Consider the following 20,967-nt stretch of genomic DNA (forward strand, 5'->3'; position numbering starts at 1 on the left):
TGCAATGAGACTGTTTATAATAATATAGCGATTTTGCTGAAATAAAGGAAAACAATAAATATTATTGAATAAATATACAACAATTTCTTAAAGTGCACCACTTCAAGCCCTTTGGGGGCTTCAACTCTTAGAATCCAACTCTGCCCAGTGGTCCACACCCCACTCCAACTCTGTTCCAGAAACACTGGTTCTTTGAAGAGGTCAAGGTCTTACACGTATCAGGGCCTTCACCTGTGCTGCTGCCTGGGCCTGGAACTCTACCGCAGGCCCTGCAGAGAAGCCTCCTTCTCAACCTCTAGGTCTCAACGTGAACATCACAACACACACACACACGACCTCCCTGACCACCCAGAACTCAAGAGAATGAATACTCTTCCTCTGTGGCTCTCATCAAAATGCGGAGTTAGAGGTTTATTTCCCCGCTGGCCCGTGTAGGCTCTGTCGGTTCCCAGATGTGCTCCCAAGCCTCCCACAGTGCTGGGATGCAGAAGGTGCTTTCCTGACATGCTGAAAGGACGGATCCATGTCCTATCTCTAGACTCTGTGACCTCATGAGAGGGGTGCCCTGATGGGAACTTTGTCTGTAAAGTACAGATATGCAGCAGGATGACCACTCCCTCACTTTCTTAGTTCTTTCTCCCCCAATGAGAGGCACCCCCGACCTCTGGGAGCAGCCGCTCTGGATGAAGGCTGAGCTCCAGGGGGGAAGCGGGCTCTCAGAGACCATGCCCTCACCCACAGAAACATCACAGAACCTTGGGTTTTGTCAAAGCAAGGTGGCTGTGGATAACTATTTCAGTACAAGTTCTTGGAAAAACTCCAGGGGCTGGAGTGCTGGCAAAATGGGCCCACGCTGGGGGTTCCCCAGAGTGCCGAGATTCAGGTGCTCAAGCCTGGCCAGACTGTGAGCTCCTCCAGGGCAGACTCGGCCTGCACGCAGCACTGTACTGCCAGTGCCCAGCACAGAGCCAGCACTTAGCACGTGCACACCGACCCTCTGCGGTGGTACAACCAAGAAATTCCATCTGAGAGCACTGGCTCTCTGCCAGGCACAGGCTAATACCGTCCCCATTAATCTGTACAATAAGCCCATGAAGTTGCTGTTCTTATCCCCGTTTTACAGAGGTGGGAATTGAGGTTCAGGGAGAGGTAATTTGCCCAAAGTTGCACAGCCAGTGAGAGGCAGGGCCTCTCCAAGCAGAAGTCCTTAGGGATAGTCAAACAGTGGCCTGGAGTGACAACTGCTATTTTAGGGGCCAACAAATTAACATCCTCCCATTGGAGAAACCCTGTGACAACCCCCTGCGCCCCGCAAGCACCAGCTCCACCGTTCCCGGCCTGGGTGCCGCCTGGGCACTGGCCCTCTGCTCCTTTCACCACCCTAGCCTCTCATGGTTTGGGCTCCTCTCTACATTCCTGCTTCTCTTGCCTCTCTGATGGCTGTTCTTCCTCCTCCTACTTCCTAAAGGCAGGTGTTCCCCGTAGCTTCTCCTTGCTACCTTCTTCCTCTCTCTACACTCTCCCTCTAGGCCAGCCTGTCAACCCCTTGGCCCCTCTTTGGAGGGGGCTCTCACATCTGCACGCCCAGCTCAGACCTCTCCCAGCCCCTGGTTATTCCTCCCAGAAGGCTGCTCCTGCTCTGAGACCTTCAGTGGCTCCCAGGGGCCATCAGAGGAGGAACAAACTCCTCCCTGAGGCATTCCGGGCTCTGCTGTACCTATCTCCACTTCTCTCCCAATTCAGAGCCTTCATCCATGCCAGCACTGTGCTCTCTGCCTTTATTCTGCTGTCCCTTCAAGCAGGACACCCCTCCCTCCCACCTCTGCCCCAGGTAGCTCTCACTGCCTGGTTTAGGGCACATACCCTCCCCCTGGAAGTCCTTCCAGACCCCTTCCCCAATCACAGGCGGCTCTCCCTCTTCAGTAGACTCCATGGAGAACCTGTCCTAGGCTGCCTTTGCAAGAGCTATTTCTGTGCTTGCTTTGACTCTCCTCCCACCCAGGGTCACACGGGGAGTCTGGTACTGGGATTCAGGGAAAATGCCCAACCTATGACTTTTAGTTTTGCCTCTTTGTGTAGAAGTCTCCTCAGCTGTAAAGTGAGGGGTGTGGAATTGGATCAGCATTTCCCTAATTCCCAAGTACCGTCATTTTTGCTTTATCCTTGTGTCACCTGTACTATCATATACTTATATTGCTTACCTTACATATTTATCTACTTATTTTTTAAACTTTATTTTATTGTTGGCTGCACTGGGTCTTCGTTGCTGCGCGCAGGCTTTCCCTAGTTGCGGCGAGCGGGGGCTACTCTTCGTTGCGGTGCGTGGGCTTCTCATCGCAGTGGCTTCTCTTGTTCCGGAGCACGGGCTGTAGGCGCACGGGCTTCAGTAGTTGTGGCACGTGGGCTCAGTAGTTGTGGTTCGTGGGCTCTACAGCTCAGGCTCAGTAGTTGCAGCACACGGGCTTAGCTGCTCCGCGGCATGTGGAATCTTCCCAGACCAGGCTCGAACCTGCGTCCCCTGCATTGGTAGGCAGATTTTTTTTTCCATCTTTAAAATATAACATTTATTGCTTAGATGGTTTGATACAGAACAGCTTTTTCTTCTCATTTTGAACTTGGAAGTACTATACAACTGAACGCAAAGCGGAACGAAAAGTACCCAAACCGAACTTGGGATTCTGTGTTCATGTGGCATAAACCAGTTTTGTACATAACGCAGCGGGAGTTTTTAAGTTCCCTTTAGAAAAATATGAATTCTACACGTTTATTATTGTTTCCTGCTTAACGCATGGGCTGAAATCACTAGGATCAACTTCCTTCTGGAGGAGAGAGAGGAACAGAGGGTGGAAAGAATGGTGAAACTTTCTGAAACCGGCCTCCGACCGTCACATAGCTTCCCCAGGGCTGGTGGAAAAAACAGCCCTTTGGGTTTTTTGTTTTGTTTTCACAGCTGGGAGTTTCATGTAGTGATTGAATCTCAGCATCGTGTCCATAAATCAAGAGAAAAACAAAAGAGAGAAATGTGCACCTCAAAAACCTTCTCAGAAGATCCATATATATATATTTGTAAAAGCCCTGAGAGAAGGAGAAAGAGAATCAAACAAACATATAGAAACAAATTAGCTGGACATGCAAACTAAGCTATGGTTCACCCAGAGTTTAAACAAATCACAAATTTCAGTTTAATACTGGGGGAGGGGACAGAACAACAAACAAATGATACATCTCTCAACCTCACTAGTAAAATGTGGCAAAACCTTATCCACTAGGAGGGTGCAGATGAAGGCTAAATAAAGCTTTCATATCAATAGTGATTATTAAAAAAAAAAAATAGTGATTACTGCGAGCGGCAGCCCCGGCTGTGCTGCGGCCTGGTTGGCAGGAGGATTCTTAACCACTGCGCCACCAGGGAAGTGCCTATACACATACCTTTTGTTCATTTGTTTTTATTTTTTTATACAGCAGGTTCTTATTAGTTATCTATTTTAAACATATTAGTGTATATATGTCAACCCCAATCTCCCAGTTCATCCCACCCCCACCCCCCAACTTTCCCCCCTTGGTGTCCATATGTTTGTTCTCTACATCTGTGTCGCTATTTCTGCCTTGCAAACCGGTTCATCTGTACCATTTTTCTAGATTCCACACATATACGTTAATAAACGATATTTGTTTTTCTCTGACTTACTTCACTCTGTATTACAGTCTCTAGGTCCATCCATGTCTCTACAAATGACCCAACTTTGTTCCTTTATATGGCTGAGTAATATTCCATTGTATATATGTACCACATCTTCTTTATCTATTCGTCTGTCGATGGGCATTTAGGTTGCTTCCATGACCTGGCTATTGTAAATAGTGCTGCAATGAACACTGGGGTGCATGTGTCTGTTTTTTTTTGGCTGCATTGGGTCTTCGTTGCTGCACATGGGCTTTCTCTAGTTGTGGTGAGCGGGGGCTACTCTTCGTTGCGGTGCGCAGGCTTCTCATTGCTGTGGCTTGTCTTGTTCCAGAGCACGGGCTCTAGGTGCACAGGCTTCAGTAGTTGTGGCATGTGGGCTCAGTAGTTGTGGCTTGCGGGCTCTAGAGCGCAGGCTCAGTAGTTGCAGTGCACAGGCTTAGTTGCTCCGCGGCATGTGGGATCTTCCCAGACCAGGGCTCGAACCCGTGTCCACCAGCATTCGCAGGCAGATTCTTAACCACTGCACAACCAGGGAAGCCCGCATGTGTCTTTTTGAATTATGGTTTTCTCTGGGTATGTGCCCAGTAGTAGGATTGCTGGGTCATATGGTAGTTCTATTTTTAGTTTTTTGCTTCTTTTTTAGTTTTGGTTTTTTGGCTGTGAGGCATGTGGATCTTAGCTCCCCGACCAGGGATTGAAGCCACACCCCCTGCCTTCCAATGAAGGTGAAGTCTTAACCACTGCATCCAGGGAAGTCCCCATCTACTTTTTTTAACCTAAATAAAAATGAAAGTTTACCTTGCCTTCTGTGACTCGAAAACCAATGTCACTTGCAATAAAGGTTGCAATACAGAAAAAGTGAACCATGAAAACAAACACATAACTGATAAAGTAAGAAACGTCTGTGCACAGCCTCAAATCTTCCCATGCATAATTCGAGGAAACAATGTCCTAGAACATCAGAGCTTTGTCAAACGTAAACAAATCTGGATGCTGGCTGAAGTGGTAAAGAGAGATTTTCATCAGTAGTAACTATTGCAATAGGGAAAAGAGACCAGCATGAACTGAACTCAACTTTAATTTGGACAGAAATAGCTGGGTATTTTAAAGTGAAAATGAAGAAGGGAGGGAGGCACCTGGGGGCTCAGTAGAGTCAGAGAAATGAAAACTTACCAAAGGTCAAGTGTAAATGCAACTAGGCCAGTGGTGTCTGCTAGCTGGTATTATTGAAGTTAGAATTCTACTTTCTCACAGAGACTGGGAGACAGAGGCTCTGTCCTCAGGTGTCCTCAGGTGTTGGCTGGAACAAACAGTAAAAATTTTTGGCAGCCTTTTCTCAGGCAGGCACTTTGGGGGGGGGGCGGTGTTAGAGCCACCTTAGGGAGGCAGCCTTGAGCTATTAGAAACTATGCTAGTGGTTGTTCAAGTCTTTACAGGCCAAGGCTGAGGCCTAGTTGAGAAGAGGGTTCAGAGGAGCCTGGCTAGAATTTCATAAAGGAGAGAATCTTTGTCAGCTTCTTCAGCTTAGATAAAAGTGAAAAGAATATAATGCATCATTGTGTGATGAGACTATGAGCCAGGGGCTTCAGGCGCTTATGAGGTAGATACTCTTAATATTTTCCCCATAAAAAGGTTGAGGAATCTAAGGCTCAGAAAGGTTAAATCACCTGCCCAAGGTCAGGCAGCCAGAGGTAGCAACTGGAACCTAGGTCTCACTGGTTCCAGAGTTCATAGGCCCATTCTATGCCTATAGGCTCTGACCACCCACAAATGCCCTTCCTGCCAGTGTCACCGGTCCAGACTATTGAGTCTGGATAAATGTGTGGTGCAGGGCAGTGGTTCTCAGCTCTGGCTGCTCAGTGGAATCACCTGGGGACCTTTAAAAGTACTGATGCTTGGGTTCCACCCCCAGAAGTGCTGGTGCAATTGGACTGGGGTGCAGCCTGGACACTGGGATTTTTAGAAGCTCCCAGGTGATCCCTATGAACAGCCAGGTTCGAGATTTGGATGATCACTGTGTGCTAGAAGCCTTCACAGTGATCATCCCATGTGATCCTTGCAAGAGCCCTGTGAGGAAGGCAGGCAGGCAGGCAGGCGGCAATGACCGTGTCCTGCTGCTGAGGAAACAAGCTCAGAGAGGCTAAGGCTCATATAGTTAATAACATCTGGGGATGGAACCAAGTTTGTTGACCTCTGCCAAAGGTTACTGCTCTTCAGAGGTCTAATTGAGAGGGAAAAAGCAATGTCTCCAAGAACAGAAATGAGCAGCTTACTTTCTCTTGCAAGTTAAAAGTCATTTCTCACCCCCACTGAACACGTGGAGGAGGGGATAGTACTTGCCTCAGCCACAGGACCCAAAACGAGGCCAAGGGATCCCAGACAGGTGAGCAGTGGCCAACCCTCCCTGGCAGTGTACCATCGGCAGAAGTCAAGGCTGGGCTGGAGCAAGAAGGCCTGCAGTTCTCTGATAGTGCTGCTTCCCACGCCCACGTTCCTGCAGTGGGTGGTGATCCTTGCTACCAGGCACCTGCTGGGAGCTGGGCACAGCAAAAGGAAGTCAGGGACCCGTTACTGTACCAGGCAGTGAGGGTCCTGCTGCAGTCTCCAGAACCGCTCTCCCACCCCACCCCCACGCCCACTGCGCCCACGAGCCTGCTCTGGAGGGGAGGGGGCACTGCCCACCTTTGGGAGACCTGGGGGACGTCACTGCTCACATCTAACGGGCGTCACTCCCCACATCTGGGGGACGTCAAGGGTTCCCAGTTATGGGCAGTTGAGAGAGCACCGTCCACAGCTGGAGCCAGCAAAGCACCACTGTACGTATCTGGAAGGCTTAGGCTCACCTCAGCCTTGATGATGCCCCGGGGGGCGCCAGCAGCTTCAGGAAATGGCCTCAGGAAATGCGACTCCAGCACAGTAGAGGGCCCCTACCCACTCCAAACCCCTCAAAAACGCAACAATCCGAGGCATGCCTCAGGGCGCATCCGGGACATAACCAAACAGAGGGCGGCCACACCCCCAGGGAGAGGCCGGGTGGGGACAGCAGGGCGCAGCCCTCCCAGTCCAACCCCTCGGGGCAGGGTTCCCGCCGACGCTGCCCTCCAGGCCACCTGATCTTCGAGCCAGCCGGACCCACGGACCCACGCAAGGGAAAAGGGACGGCCCCGGCGTGGCGGGGCGGCCGTCGGAAGGCGCCCTCCACTCCGAAGCCGTCTTCCAAGACCCCCAACATGGCCCGGGGCGGCAGTCAGAACTGGAGCTCCGGGTACTCAGACTGCAGGCCGGAGGAACAGGCGACCGGGTGAGCCGGGAGGTCGCGCCGGGCCGGGGCGTCGGGGGTCCGGGCCTCTAACCCACCGCAGCGCCCCAGCCAGTCAGCTCCAGGCGCCGCCGGAACCTCCGCGAAGGTTCTGGGCCTTTGTGGCGTCACTGTCTCCTTGCGGAACCTTCCGCCGGCGCCGAATAAAACCCGCCGCGGAGGAGCCGGCGGCTCGAGTGCGGCGGAGCTGAGAGAGGAGGGTATCCCGGCGCAGGCGGGAGAGAGCCCCGGGCGGCGGCGGCGGCGGCGGCGGCAACGGCAGCAGCCGTGACCGTGACCGTGACCCGCGGGCGGGCGGCGGGGGCGCGGGCCAGGGGCCCGGCTGGGGCGTCCGGGGCGCGCTGACCGTCCTGCCCGCCCCGCCCCGCAGAGAAAAGATGGTGAAGGAGACCCAGTACTATGACATCCTGGGGGTGAAGCCCAGCGCCTCCCCGGAGGAGATCAAGAAGGCCTATCGGAAGCTGGCGCTCAAGTACCACCCGGACAAGAACCCGGATGAGGGCGAGAAGGTGCGGGCCGGGCTCGCGCGGGGCCCGCCGTCAATTATTCAGCCCGGAGCTCGGGGGCTGTGAATTATTGAAGGCTGCGGGGAATCCGAGCCGCGTTTGTTGGAGAGGCGGTCGCCAGGTGCCGCGCACCACGCCGCGGGGCCGGGGCTGGGGGTGGTCCGAGGCGGAGGGGGCGCGGCGCGGTCAGTTGGAGGGCGCTTCGCCGAGCCCCAGCCTCGCCGGGCTGGGCATCTGGGCTGGTGCCGGGGCCCGAGGCGCCGGGACCCCTCGTGAGCCCCCGCGCAGCCCATTCATTCCTCCCTTCGCTCCACAAGGGCCCCTCCGAACGCCGGGGAGGGCCGGGACTGAAACGTGGGGGCCCAGTTCTCCTAGGGTTTGCGGGCATTCCTGTCGGAAAGGCAGCCAGCAAGCCGGGAAACTGAGGCACACGCGACCAGAAGAAGTTGTGTACTTGCTGGGGACGACCGGGGTTGAATTATTTTTTGCTCATATTCCCTGTTGATGCATAAGCCCTAGAGGTGAGTTTCTTTAATCTGAGTTAGTACCTTGGACAAACCCGGTGTCCTTCTTGAGAATGGCCGACTGGATTTGTTCTGTGTGCCTGTCTCCTGCCTGATCACGGTTGTCAGATATTGAATAATCACCTTTTCTTTATTAAACAGGGACATGGAGATCTTTAACCTGACACATCATTTTATATGAACATTACAGGTCTCCTGTGACAAATGACCCGCAGTGGATCCTAAGTACCAATAATAATAGGCTGAAAAATGCTCTGCATCATAGAGGCCTAAATTAAACTTTTTCATCCAGTTCACAGAGAAAGAGTCAACCTGTTTTTTATGCCCAAGGAAGCTCATTACCCACCAGAATAGGTGATTAGAAAGATCAGGCATTGATCCTTGGGAAAGCTTGTTGGCCTTCCCACTCCTCCTTTGACTTCTTGCCATTTTCTTATAAAACTTGGGGTATCCTAGATGGCTTTTGGGAGGTGGGGCTTTTGTGGTAGCTGATAGCAGTGACACCTGGGCCACTTTTGAAGCCATAGATTACCTGTCTAGCATTAGACTCGTGGAAACGACTGTAGTATCAAAATACCTGTCTGTGTTAGCTTTTCCAAGCTGGAGAAACCTGCCTAAAGAAGGTTGGCTGGGTGGCAACAGTGATAGGATATTTATATTTAGCCACAGGTGCCGAGTGTCGCTGTCACAAGTTTAAAATGCTTTCCTGGAAGACCATTTGTCTGTTACTCGTGTTCTTTCTCATCTATATTTAGGTGGCTTACTGTAGCTTTTAAAGTCACTGGCTTTCTACGTGGTGTTGGTGATTCATAGATGTGCTCCCTAAATTCACTTGTAGGCTGTTTCTGTGAGTAGCCTTTAAGGAGAGCGCACCCAGGCTTCTAATTTCACGTTTCAGAGGCGGCACATGGGAAAGCCTTCTGACCCTGGTTCAGGTCAGATCTCTCCAAGAGTGAGTTCAGGCACTCTCCAAGAGTAAGTCATGGCTGTGTGCCATTGGAGTGAGTCTGCTCTTGGCGTTCTGAAGCTTTTTTTTAAATTGGACTTAACCTGTACTACATTTCTGTAGGTGTTGCCCTGCATATACCTGCCTGGGCAGAGGTGGTTGATTTGTTTTAAACTAATATTTATTTATAGCCAGATACTGAATTAGTGTCACTTAAGTGAGGCTCCTGAAGTGTCTGGCGGGTCCCTTTCAGCTTAGAGGTGGGGGGTTCTGTGATGTTCCAGGAATACTTTTCCCTTCCCACCTTCCATGAAGGGGATAAAACCCTTTAATTTAGTTCTCAGCTAAAACTTCTTCCGACCTCTGACCATAGGCTGGACCACTGGTCTAGTCCTCATCCTCATTTAATTATGATTCCTTGTTTGCTACCTGTAGTCCCTAGAAACGAAAGGGTTTGAGGAGACTGGGGACACAATTTATAGAAACTGCTGTAAAGTTCCCTAGAGAGGACTCATTCATTCATTCACTCACCAGATACCTCCTTTTTGGTCCTGCTGTGGGCTGGGCACACTGTGTAGGCCTTTTCTTTTTTGTGCAGGTTTGTGTGTAGTTCTTGTCCACTTTATCTGTTCATAGGTGGAACCTTTTAATTTTTTTCCCCCAAGTTTGTCACTTTATTAATGTCTCTTCAAAAACAGACTGAGCCAGTCCGTTCCCCCTTGCTCCAGGGCAACTGAGAAGGCTATTATGGTGTTGGTCTTTGTTTTGTGGCCTGTTGTCCTGTGTTGCTAAGCATTGGGCAGTCGGTGTTTGTTGTCAGGTGTTCTGTATGGAGTCTCTACTTTTCTGCAGCTGGTTTTCTGAAAGACACACGGGCAGCGGGTCAGTAAGCGAGTCCCTTTCAGGGGTCGTGATAGGGGGCATGTTCTTCGCTATTAACCCCAGCCAGCTTTTGAGATGAGTTTGGTCTTTTGGCCAATTTTACTGTAACTTTTTTTTTTTTTTCTTGCGGTACGCGGGCCTCTCACTGCTGTGGCCTCTCCAGTTGCGGAGCACAGGCTCCGGACGTGCAGGCTCAGCGGCCATGGCTCACGGGCCCAGCCGCTGCGCGGCATGTGGTATCTTCCCGGATCAGGGCACGAACCCGTGTTACCTGCATCGGCAGGCGCACTCTCAACCACTGCGCCACCAGGGAAGCCCTATTGTAACTTTTAGTTTGAATAATAGATTTTTAAGTTAAAAGATCATAAAAGAGAGCATAACAGTGCAGAAAATTTCAGAATATTGAGGAAAACCCACCAAGTACACATCACTCTAACTGCTGTCCCTGTGTTTCTTTCCAGGCTTTCTCCAGGGTGATTGTACATGGTCATCCTGGCACACAGGGTTTTTTTTTTTCCTCACCACTGAATATTTTATAGTAAATACTTTCCCCAGTTGCTCCATAGTCTCCAAAGCCATTTTTCCAGCTGCGTAATGATCTTATTAAAGGAACTGTGGCACATTATTACAGTCTGAAAGGTGAGCTGGTCAGAGGACTAGTCTCCAATTGTGAGATGGGTGAGGGTCAGGCAGGGACTGAATTAGACTCTGGAGTGCTGAGACCCCACCCCCACCCCCAGGGTAGTGGGAGTCCCGCCCCTTTGTGAGGTCTGGCCTCTGGTTGAATGCCCCAAGTGACGGGGCATTACTTTTCCTTTTTAGAGTAATCATCCGTTCTGTTAAGTGCAAAAGTCTTTCAATTATCCAGAGTGTTTCTAATGGACATTCTCTTGAAGCATGTTTACCTAGTACAGACAGGCCCAGAGACTCCCTGGGGGCAGCCTGGCCTGGTTGTTTTCTGATCTTCCTTACCGGGCACCTAATCCCTACACCTTATTTTCCTTCTGTGGAAAGGAGTGGTGGTGAACGATACCTACTTCTTTACAGAAATGGTGGGAGAATCAACGCACCAAAAGACCTAACTACCTTGAGTATGATTCTGATGTCTCTAAGACAGTTTTTTAAATTACCCAGTTGTTAGCTATTATTTATTAGCTATCACTTATTATTTATTAGTTACTTATTAGATCTCTATCGGGGATCTGTAGTACAAGAGAAAACCTAGTGTCTGTCAGTTTCCATATTTGTATATTCAAAGTACTTTTTTTTCCCTGTATGTTCTGTATTTTTTTTTTTCTTCCTAAACCATTCCCCTGGAGGGCGAAGACCCTATCTCACTTATTCATTTCTCAATTCCCAGAATTGAGCCATTCATATAACAAGTATTTACCAGGTACCTTCTACAGGCCAGACAGTGTTCTAGGTTTGGGGATATGGCAGTGGACAAAGCTGACCTAACCACCTGTCCTCATGGAGCTGACACTGCAGTGGGGACACCATCCCAGCAGTAAGTGCTCTGGTATTGGGGAACAGCAAGGAGGCCAATGGCACACGAGCAGAATTGCGGGGAGCTGGAGTCAAAGGTGTCAGTTTGGGCTTGTAGACCAGAATAAGAACTGGCTTTTACTCCAAGTGAGCCGGGCCCCTTGGAGGGCTTGGGGCAGAGGACTGACGTGATTGGCTGGCAAGTTCTGGCTGCTGTGCAGAGAACAGACTGAAAGCTGAGGTGAAGGCGGAAGATGGGAGTCCAGTGAGGAGGTCACTGTGGCTATCCAGGCCAAGGAGGGTGTCCTCCTCCAGGGCGGGCGTGGTGGTGGTAGTGGTGAGAAGGGATGGATTTTGGATATTTTATGTGGTGTTTTGATTTTATGTTAAAAACTTCCATATATCTGCAGAAAAGGTGAGAGTGGTACAATGAACACCTGCCTTTCTTTCACGTACCTTCACTGATTATAAATAGGTCGTCACATTTGCTTTCCCTATATTATTATTATTTGCTAAAGCTTTTGAGGGTAAGTTGCATACATCATAACCTTTCAGCCCTAAATGTTTATCCTTGGGAAAACAACATCCTTGTACATAATCACAGTACATTTATCAAATTTAAGAAGTCTAACATTGAGAAAAAAATTCCCATTTTTCCAGTTGTTCCAGTGTCCTTTGTAGCAATTTTTTCCCCAGTGCAAGATCCAGTCCAGGATCCAATCCAGGGTCACACACTGCGTTTAGTTTTCCTGTCTTTTAGTTTTGCAGAATATACTTCAGTTTGGGTTTTCTGATTCTTTTCTTACAGTTGGATTCCAGGATACCTTTTTGGCAGGCATGTGACACATGGGGTGTTCTGTCTTAGGGTACAGGAGATGGACATTTGAAGGTAGCACCAGAAGGACTTGTTGACAGATAAGATGTGAGGGAGAGGAAATGAGGTTTTGGAATTGCCAATAAGTGAGCTATGGGGGAGACTATGGGAGGGGCAGGACTTTGGGGGGGAGATCAGGACAGATTTGCTCACAGTGTCTGCAGCCTGCATGCGGATGGATGCTCACAGGATGTCTGTAGTTGCATTTTATGCTAGTAACCTAGGAAAGCAGCCCTCCTGAGCTGGAAAGCAGCCCTCATGGGCTTTATCCAGTTGTAGGTTAAGCCCTGGCCTGGTCTCACTGTATCTTAGCTCCATTCTACTTCTTCCTGTCTGGTGCGGCCTGAGGAGGGAGAAACTCCTCCTTACTGCTCTGTATCCTTATTCTCTGCAGTGGCCCTGCTTCTCATCCCTTAGTAATGTTTGCCCTATGTATCCCACTCTACAAAGGGATTAAATGGAAAAGTCAGGTTTCAGATAACATATAGACCTGCTAGTTTGGGGGGTTGGGTGTAGAATCCCTCTGTCATTGCATTTATATGGTGGGTTTGCTTCATGAACAACTCAAACCTTCTCTTTTTAATCTCTCTTTTTTTCTTTTGAAGTTTAAGCTCATATCCCAGGCATATGAAGTGCTTTCAGATCCAAAGAAAAGGGACATTTATGACCAGGGCGGCGAGCAGGCAATTAAGGAAGGAGGCTCAGGCAGCCCCAGCTTCTCTTCCCCCATGGACATCTTTGACATGTTCTTTGGTGGCGGAGGACGGATGGCTAGAGAGAGAAGAGGTAACTGCTTTGAAAGACGTTAAGCAAGTTTTATAGTTTCCAAATTGTACGTGTTGCTGGAATCAGGACAGATCATGCCTTAAAAGGGTGTAGTTGTCATGTTTGGGGATCATTAGCTTTAGTTCATCGCTTGTTTAGTCTACCTGGAATCTCTTAGTGCATTTAGCAATTAATTGCCTGACACCTTCCCAACACCACATATAAAGGAGCAAATGGGGAATTCCCTGGTGATCCAGGGGTTAGGACTCGGTGCTTTCACTGCTGGGGCCTGTGTTCAGTCCCTGGTCAGGGAACTAAGATCCTGCAAATGGTGTGCCCCGCCCCCCCCCCCCCCCCCCCACACACACACACAAAAAAGGAGCAAATGGCGGTGAGGAGAAAGGAGGAAGTTCAAGTTCATCTTGCCCTCTTTTTCTCTTTTGTTGGGGTCAGGTTCCGTTTATGTTCCTAAGGGACATAAATGGCACCTCCTGTGGTTATTAGTGATACCTCTGCCGAGAGTGCTCTTCTCCCCTCCTGCACGCTTTCTCCCAGGCCTCCTGACTTGGGCCAGGGCCCGCGGGCTCTATTTCCGGCTGGTGCTCTGCCATGTGCAGTGTGGCCTCATATTCTCAGCCTGCTCAGGAGATTTTCTAGGTAACAAAATTTACCCCTTGATGTTTGAACATCTTTGTAAAAGAAACTACTTTGCCTGTCTCTTCAGAATGCATTAGGACTAGCAGCTTCATCCCCAGAGGTGAATTGAGAGACTTAGCTATTGGTGAAATGGCCCCAGGCCCCCGTTTTTGAGTTCTGGGTTTGTTCTTCCTAATTTTTCTATACCTCTTACCTCCTGCCAGGCTCTGGACTGTCACCTCTGTTACCAGTGGTCTCTAATAGCCCCCTTCCCCTGTCCTGCTTACGGTTGATACTCTGCTTTGGACCTCAAAACCAGATAGATAACCAAGCTTATTAAAATCCTGGGTGAAATCAAGATAAGCTCTGCATTGAGGTTTAAGAAGGGTGGTTTGAGGTCAACAAGAGGCCCCTGGAAAAATAAGGCTGTACTTGTTCTCACATTATAATTGACTTTGAGCTTTGAAAAGCTTGGCTGTCAATTCTGTGAATACAGTGTGCTGAAAATCACAAAGGGTTTATTAGGGAAAAATCCTTACCCTGTTTTCTGGGTATGTTGCCTGCTCATATAATTGACAGTGTGGATGTGATTAAAACCTTGGGTATCCTCTTGCCTAGCTCTCTCACTGTCTTGAGATGAACAACTTCACGCCCTTAATTAAGTCATCTCTCAAAGTTGACAGCCAATAAACAAGGACATCATCTCGGTGACTTCGAGAGCCCTATGGGCAGCAGAGAGGGACCTGATGCTGTGGGTCCTGGCAGGCTGGTATGGTGCCAGAGCAGACAGACTCCCACCCTGAAGATGAAAGGCCCACTGTCCTGGATGCACAGACAAGATTTCCACAGATGAAAGCGTTCCCACTTGGCCACAAGACACAGAAGGGCTCAAAAATTAAAGGACGTTATGTTCAAGGAAGAGTTTCAGTTAAAGGTCCAGAGACTGACTTCGTGCATCATCTATAAGGAGAGGGCTCCTTTCATGGGGAGAACCTAGTTAACCAATCTCATTGGTTAACGTTGCCTTGGGTTTCCTCATTGATCTCTCATTCTCAGATTTGTTTTAGCAAATAAAGATGAAAGTCTTTGACATCTATAAATGATTGAATAATTAGCTCATAGCTAGAAAGGGTATTAGTTCTCATACTGGCAAAGGGCCAGAGGATGGGCCAGGTGTGACAGAAGCAAGCATTGCTTCCCACAGGGAAGGGAATGAATGACACAGGCACAGTTTGAGACTTCACACCACTAAAGGTCATATGGGTGGTATTTAATACAGTGGTATATTTAATACAGTATTACTAATTGGTCTTCTTTTTCCCTCGGTAAGGCAAGAATGTTGTACATCAGTTGTCTGTAACTCTTGAAGATTTATATAACGGAGTCACAAAGAAATTGGCTCTCCAGAAAAATGTAATTTGTGAGAAATGTGAAGGTAAGAATTTCTGAATGAGTCTCATAGTTCTGGTCCCTTAGATCTGGAAACAATTCTTACTGTTTTACAATTCAGAGAAAAATAATTTATCTTTTTAAATGTGAAGGTCAGAGATTGCAAACAGGTAGCCTGAGGGGCAAATCCATTTCATTTGGCCCTGTACATTTTTTATTTGGACTGCACATTTATTTAATATGTTGACAATTATTTTAAAAATATAAAAACCAAGAATGGTTGACCCAACCTAGGGGTCGGCAGACTTTTGCTGTAAAGGGCCAGATGATAGGTATTTCTGGGCTTCGTGAGCCATGCAGTCCCTGTCATAACTATTCAACTCTTATCGCAAAAGGAGCGATTGGGCTTCCCTGGTGGCGCAGTGGTTGAGAGTCCGCCTGCCGATGCAGGGGACATGGGTTCGTGCCCCGGTCTGGGAAGATCCCACATGCCACGGAGCGGCTGGGCCCGTGAGCCATGGCCGCTGAGCCTGCGCTCCGCAACGGGAGAGGCCACAACAGTAAGAGGCCCGCGTACCGCAAAAAAAAAAAAAAGGAGCCATAGACCGTAAACAAGCAGATGACATACCTGTCCTTCCAATAAAGCTTTATTTACAAAACCAGTCAGCTGGCCATAGTTTGCTGTCCTTGATTTAAATGTAAATGTAATTAACGTAATTTTTAAAAATCTGATTTTTCAAGAAAAGTCAGATCTGGTGACTTGGTCACACATTGTCCCGCAGAGAAGTGGCTGGGCTGGGTAGCCACCCTCGTGGACAGGGCTGTTTTCTCCAGTCTCCACTGGTCACACGTAGGCATTCACATTTGGTGAAGTTAAAGCAATGAATTTATCTTGGTATAGCCAAACGCACAAATGTTTGTGCTTACATGTTAACATCTGGATATTGTCTGCTTGGCTAGAATCATCCAGGCTCTTCCACATGGCTTTTCATGATTGTAAATAGTCAGAATTCAAACCCCAGTGTCCAATTTCATGGCTCATGATCCTTCTCTGGTGGCACCCAGCAGAGATGCTTCTAAGGGAAGAGCACAGCCTTGTTCCTGTCTCCCCACAGGCGTTGGTGGGAAGAAGGGATCTGTGGAGAAGTGCCCAGTGTGCAAGGGGCGAGGGATGCAGATTCACATCCAGCAGATCGGGCCGGGCATGGTGCAGCAGATCCAGACCGTGTGCATCGAGTGCAAGGGCCAGGGCGAGCGCATCAACCCCAAGGACCGCTGTGAAAGCTGCAGTGGTGCCAAGGTCATCCGAGAGAAGAAGATTATCGAGGTGCATGTGGAGAAAGGTGAGTCTGTGCAGCAGTAGCGCCCCACGCTGGTGGACGTGCATCTGAGGTGCTGATTGTGGGGCACAAGGGTTAGGTATCGGGGAAACGAGACACAGCACAAGTGGTATTTAAATGCCGTTAGAGTGTGCCGTCAGTTCTTCCAATTCCCAGGGCATCTTCCATTGACCCTCCCTGGCTTTATTTCCATCCATGTCACCTGCCAAAGTTTTCTTGCTTACAAAACTTCTTTGTAAGGTTTTCCAATGCCCTGGAAGTCACTTAACCTTGATTTTGGTTAATTGCCCTCTCTTGCCCTTCTCAAACTATTACTTTAGAGTCACTGGGAGTGTTATTCCTCATGGCTTTTGTCGCTCATTGGCCGTAAAAGCTTATCTAAGTCTTCACAGCTGTATGTCCCTTTTCTCCACACATTTCCCCTCGGTTGCAGCAGATTCTCCCAAATCTAGCACCTTCCTCCTGCTGTTCATTTTGCCTGGGGCCATCATTTTAGGGTCTTTTTCCCTCTTAGTTGTTCCCCCTGATCATTCTGTGGCTTCCTAATCCAGCAAATGTATTTAGGTGAGAGACCAAAGTACACAAATCAACACCCAAACCAGCACACACGTGGAGGGACTGAACACTGTGCCTGTGTGCACAGAGACTTAGTAGAAGGCCCCCAGAGCCCAGTGCTGCTTGTGCGTCAAGAAGCAGGCGGGGACCTTCTGCTCACAGTGCACTGTCAGCTGTGGCATCGCATGGCCAGGAGGGCGGGGAGTGCGCGGGGAACTTGCGATGTGGCGGCCTCGTTTCCCACTCTCCCTGCTGCACACTTGGCTGAGGAACCTCGTTATGCCGAGGAGAGTGAGGCCTCTTGGTCAGTGGTAATCCCAGCCCCAGGCCTGCACGAGGTTGGGAGGTTTGATGAATAAAGACCCCCAGAGGGCTCTCTGTGAGCCTTCTTCAAAAGCTTTGTCGGAAGTATGGTTTTAAAGAGAAGTGGCTAATCAGAAAGGGATGATGTTTCATAGGTATGAAAGATGGGCAAAAGATACTGTTTCATGGAGAAGGCGATCAGGAGCCTGAGCTGGAGCCTGGTGATGTCATAATTGTGCTTGATCAGAAGGATCATAGTGTCTTTCAGAGACGAGGCCATGACTTGATCATGAAAATGAAAATTCAGCTTTCTGAAGCCCTTTGTGGCTTCAAGAAGATGATAGAAACACTGGATGATCGAGTCCTTATTATTACATCCAAATCAGGTAATGTTTCAAATGTGTTTCCTTGTAGTTCTTCTGTACGTTTGGCATAATGATGCTGGCAGCTTAGCCTGGTTTCACATTCAAGGTTGACTTCTGTTGCACAAGTTAGTGTGACTTGATTTTCTCTAAATTTAAAGTCATCACTAGGGACTTTTGAGAATTTTATGAATTTCTTTTATAATCTCCACGAAAAAAATTCAGTTTTGGGGAAAGAGCCTCAAAACAGGAATCTTGGGGATCTAAACTTCTACCTGGAACCTTCCAATTTAACTTAAATTTTTTTAAAAATTAACTTTTTTTTTTTTTTTGCGGTACGCGGGCCTCTCACTGTCGTGGCCTCTCCCGCTGCAGAGCACAGGCTCCGGACGCGCAGGCTCAATGGCCATGGCTCACGGGCCTAGCTGCTCCACGGCATGTGGGATCCTCCCAGACCGGGGCACGAACCCGTGTCCCCTGCATCGGCAGGCGGACTCTCAACCACTGCACCACCAGGGAAGCCCTAAAAATTAACTTTTGTATAATAATACACACCTGATAATAGGTGGTGTTTTTCTATCAAATGGTGATCTGTGCTGATTCATCCATGTTTCTCTAGCCTCTGTGTTGTCGATTACATGTGAGAGACATTTTAAAATAGAATTTTCCTGAAAAAAAAAGACATTGCCTGCCAGCTTATCCTTGGCGGCTTCTAGAGAACCGCCCGTCTGCACACAGGCACAGGAGCTTGAGGGAGCTGCCTCTGGACCCAAAGGGTTCTCAAAGGCCTGAGAGCTCAGCCTGCCAGCATGTGTGTAGATGCCAGGCTCCCAGCTCCCAGGAGGGCTAGTGTTCACTGCAGTTGAGTCCATGCCTGGAAGGGGCTGTGAGGAGGCCAGGCAAATTGGAGAAGGGAGAGAGGCCAGGCTGGGGCCCTCAACTTGAAGCTGCCTCCGAATAGCACTTCAGGTCAGTTGTCCATGTCAAAGAATGTCTGGACAGGTGCGGTGGTGGCTGAGCCACCCAGACATCCGTGACCCCATCACTGGCCGTGAGCAGTGCCGCTCTGGTCCCCTCGCTGGCCACAGGGTTAGGGAGTGACTTCTCCTGTGGGTATCTGAGGCTTAGGCTAGAGGGATAGGCTCAGAGCTGGGATGGGAGGTAACCAGCCAATAAGCCTGTCCGAGGGCAGTGTAATTAAGACCCTAAGTCCAGTAGAGTGAGCCACCTTGCCTCCCCAGCCTCCATCCAGGGCTTTCCTGCCTCTGTGTCCATTTCTCTCTTCCCCTTTCTGGCCTGTTCTCTTTCTCTGCCACTCTCCTCTTTGGCTTTTTCTGTTTCCTCTTTTCTGGGTATAAGTGAAATGGAATTATATATCCAAGTCTTGATCAGAGGTTTGTTTTGGGTTTTTTTGCTTTTGTTTTTTACTTTTTATTTGGAAACAATTTCAGACTAACAAAAAGTTGTAAAAATAAAAACAGTATGAAGACCACGCATGTATGATTTGCCTATTGTTAAAATTTTACCCTGTTTGATTTTTCATTTCTGTGTTTGTGTATAGATATACTTAAGGATTGTGGAAAAGCACTGCAGTATAATGAAAATATGCATGAAAATTTAAAACACAGCACCTTCCTTTAGATTCCATTCTGTAAGCCTCCCAAGGTACCCAATTCCTCCCCTCACTTCTGTAGGAAAGTTTGGGGATCATAGTTCACACAAAACCCTAGGCCACAGGCTGTGAGAGGGTGTGTGCCCAAGACCCCTGGTATCATGTCCAAGACCCCCAACATTGTCTCAGACCTGATTCCAGTCCTTCGGGGAGCATGAGCTGGGCAGCATCTTTGGGGTGCTGTGTAACTTCTTTGCGAAAGCTAGTCCTTGGCCAAGCTCCCTGGAGCAGGGGCCTCTGCCATGGGATTGGAACCCAGTGTTCCTTGCTGCCTCCCAGCTGATCCCAGCCACAGGGAAACTGTGAGCCAAGGACGAAAGAGAGGAAGTGAGCCCCAGAGGGAAGGAAGTCGTAAACCCCGAGAAACCCATTTCCTTGCTTAGTTATAAGGAAGGGCAGGGTGTCCAGAAAACCTTCTGCTGGAGATTTCTCTTGTGCTTTTTCTTTTTGCTCATTTATCTTGGTTTGAGTTCTTTTCTTTCACCTCTTTTCTTGTTTTGGCTTATTTCTCTTTCCTTCATTTCCTCTTCTCTCTTCTGCTACTGAAGTGCCTTCCTCGCCAGAGGCCTTTAGGCTGTCTTGAGCATGGCTGAGAATCAGGAGATTAACGAAAAAAGTGCCTTAAGAGCTTCACCAGGGTGTGATCCCCCTGAAGGCAGATTTGTACCTCACGGAAGAGCTGGCTCATCATCTCTTTCCTTCTCTTACATGTGGTTGCCCATGCTTGGTCCCACAGTTTCCCTGCCCCGCGGTGAGTTAGAAGCAGAAGCCTGAGGAGTTGTGCTGAGAGCAACAAGAAGTGTGACACCTGACAGGAGCAAAGAGACAGAAAAGCTATTAAAAACAAAGCAAAGACCATAACAAGCCCAGCAGCCTGGGGCCATTTAGCTAATGGGCTCCTCCTGCAATCAGCAGCTCTGAGGGCCACATGTGAGTCACAGCCCTGCACTGAATGACCCCCAAGGAGAGAGTCCTTCACACCCTTTATTTTAAAAACTCCCATGAGATACTTTAAAAGATTTCCTCTTGGGGCTTCCCTGGTGGCGCAGTGGTTGAGAGTCCGCCTGCCGATGCAGGGGACACGGGTTCGTGCCCCGGTCTGGGAAGATCCCACATGCCGCGGAGCCTGCGCGTCCGGAGCCTGTGCTCCGCAACTGGAGAGACCACAACAGTGAGAGCCCCGCCTACCGCAAAAAAACAAAAGATTTCCTCTTGAGAGAGTTCATCCAGGGGAGTGGGATGCTGAATAAATGAGTGTTTGGGCTCCCCCCAACCATTTTTTCTGAACATTTGTTTCTTTGTCCATTTTCATTACTGAGCTGAAGAACATACTTTTTAAAGAGACCCTTTTATCCCTTTTCTTTTCATGTTTGGAAGGAAATGATATTTTTAGATTTGGGGGCAAACCAAGAGCTCTGGGGGGACTAAACTCCCACGATTCCTTTTGAAAAAGTGTAGAATTAAGATCCAGCCCACCAGCTCCTGGAGACTGCCTGTGGCCGGAGCCACCTTGTGAGCCCCCCACCCAGAAGGCTGGCTCTCCTGCCAGGTGGGGTCTGGCTGGACTCTGAGGCCCATTCCTGCTCCAAGCTCTGCTTGAGTCTGTGAGGAGCACACTCTCCTCCCACTCATGGGAAGGTTGTAGTGACAGCCTGACGCAAGAGGCAGGCTGACAGGTATCGCCCCTGTTTACCCGGACTGAGTGTTGACTCCCAGTTCACTGTTTT

General features: G+C 49.1%; 1 protein-coding gene and 1 long non-coding RNA gene across 5 annotated transcripts in view; one reads left to right on the forward strand and one right to left on the reverse strand.

Moving 5' to 3' along the window:
• Positions 1–7,286, reverse strand: LOC132596837 (uncharacterized). Of its 2 annotated transcripts, XR_011377234.1 has the most exons (5): positions 6,793–7,286; positions 6,023–6,219; positions 4,856–4,982; positions 3,689–4,458; positions 1–3,075 (listed from the first exon to the last, which is right to left on the reverse strand). It is a non-coding gene; the product is annotated as an uncharacterized lncRNA (long non-coding RNA). The 2 variants fall into 2 exon arrangements; XR_009562924.2 differs by having other exon boundaries at positions 6,023–7,286.
• DNAJA4 (DnaJ heat shock protein family (Hsp40) member A4) overlaps positions 6,789–20,967 on the forward strand; it is a 16,638-nt gene continuing 2,459 nt past the window's right edge. The window contains exons 1-6 of one of the 3 annotated variants that reach the window (XM_060293942.2): positions 6,789–6,983; positions 7,372–7,510; positions 12,824–13,004; positions 14,950–15,054; positions 16,124–16,351; positions 17,362–17,592. In XM_060293942.2, coding sequence (XP_060149925.1) covers positions 6,913–6,983; positions 7,372–7,510; positions 12,824–13,004; positions 14,950–15,054; positions 16,124–16,351; positions 17,362–17,592 — 955 coding nt within the window. In that variant the 5' untranslated portion in view covers positions 6,789–6,912. Of the gene's footprint in view, positions 6,984–7,371; positions 7,511–7,732; positions 8,029–12,823; positions 13,005–14,949; positions 15,055–16,123; positions 16,352–17,361; positions 17,593–20,967 lie in introns of those variants that run through there. The other 2 variants (XM_030874863.2, XM_030874864.3) reach the window with 2 other exon arrangements.

Source organism: Globicephala melas, chromosome 2 (genome assembly GCF_963455315.2).
Source record: "Globicephala melas chromosome 2, mGloMel1.2, whole genome shotgun sequence".
NCBI classification, from domain to species: domain Eukaryota; kingdom Metazoa; phylum Chordata; class Mammalia; order Artiodactyla; family Delphinidae; genus Globicephala; species Globicephala melas.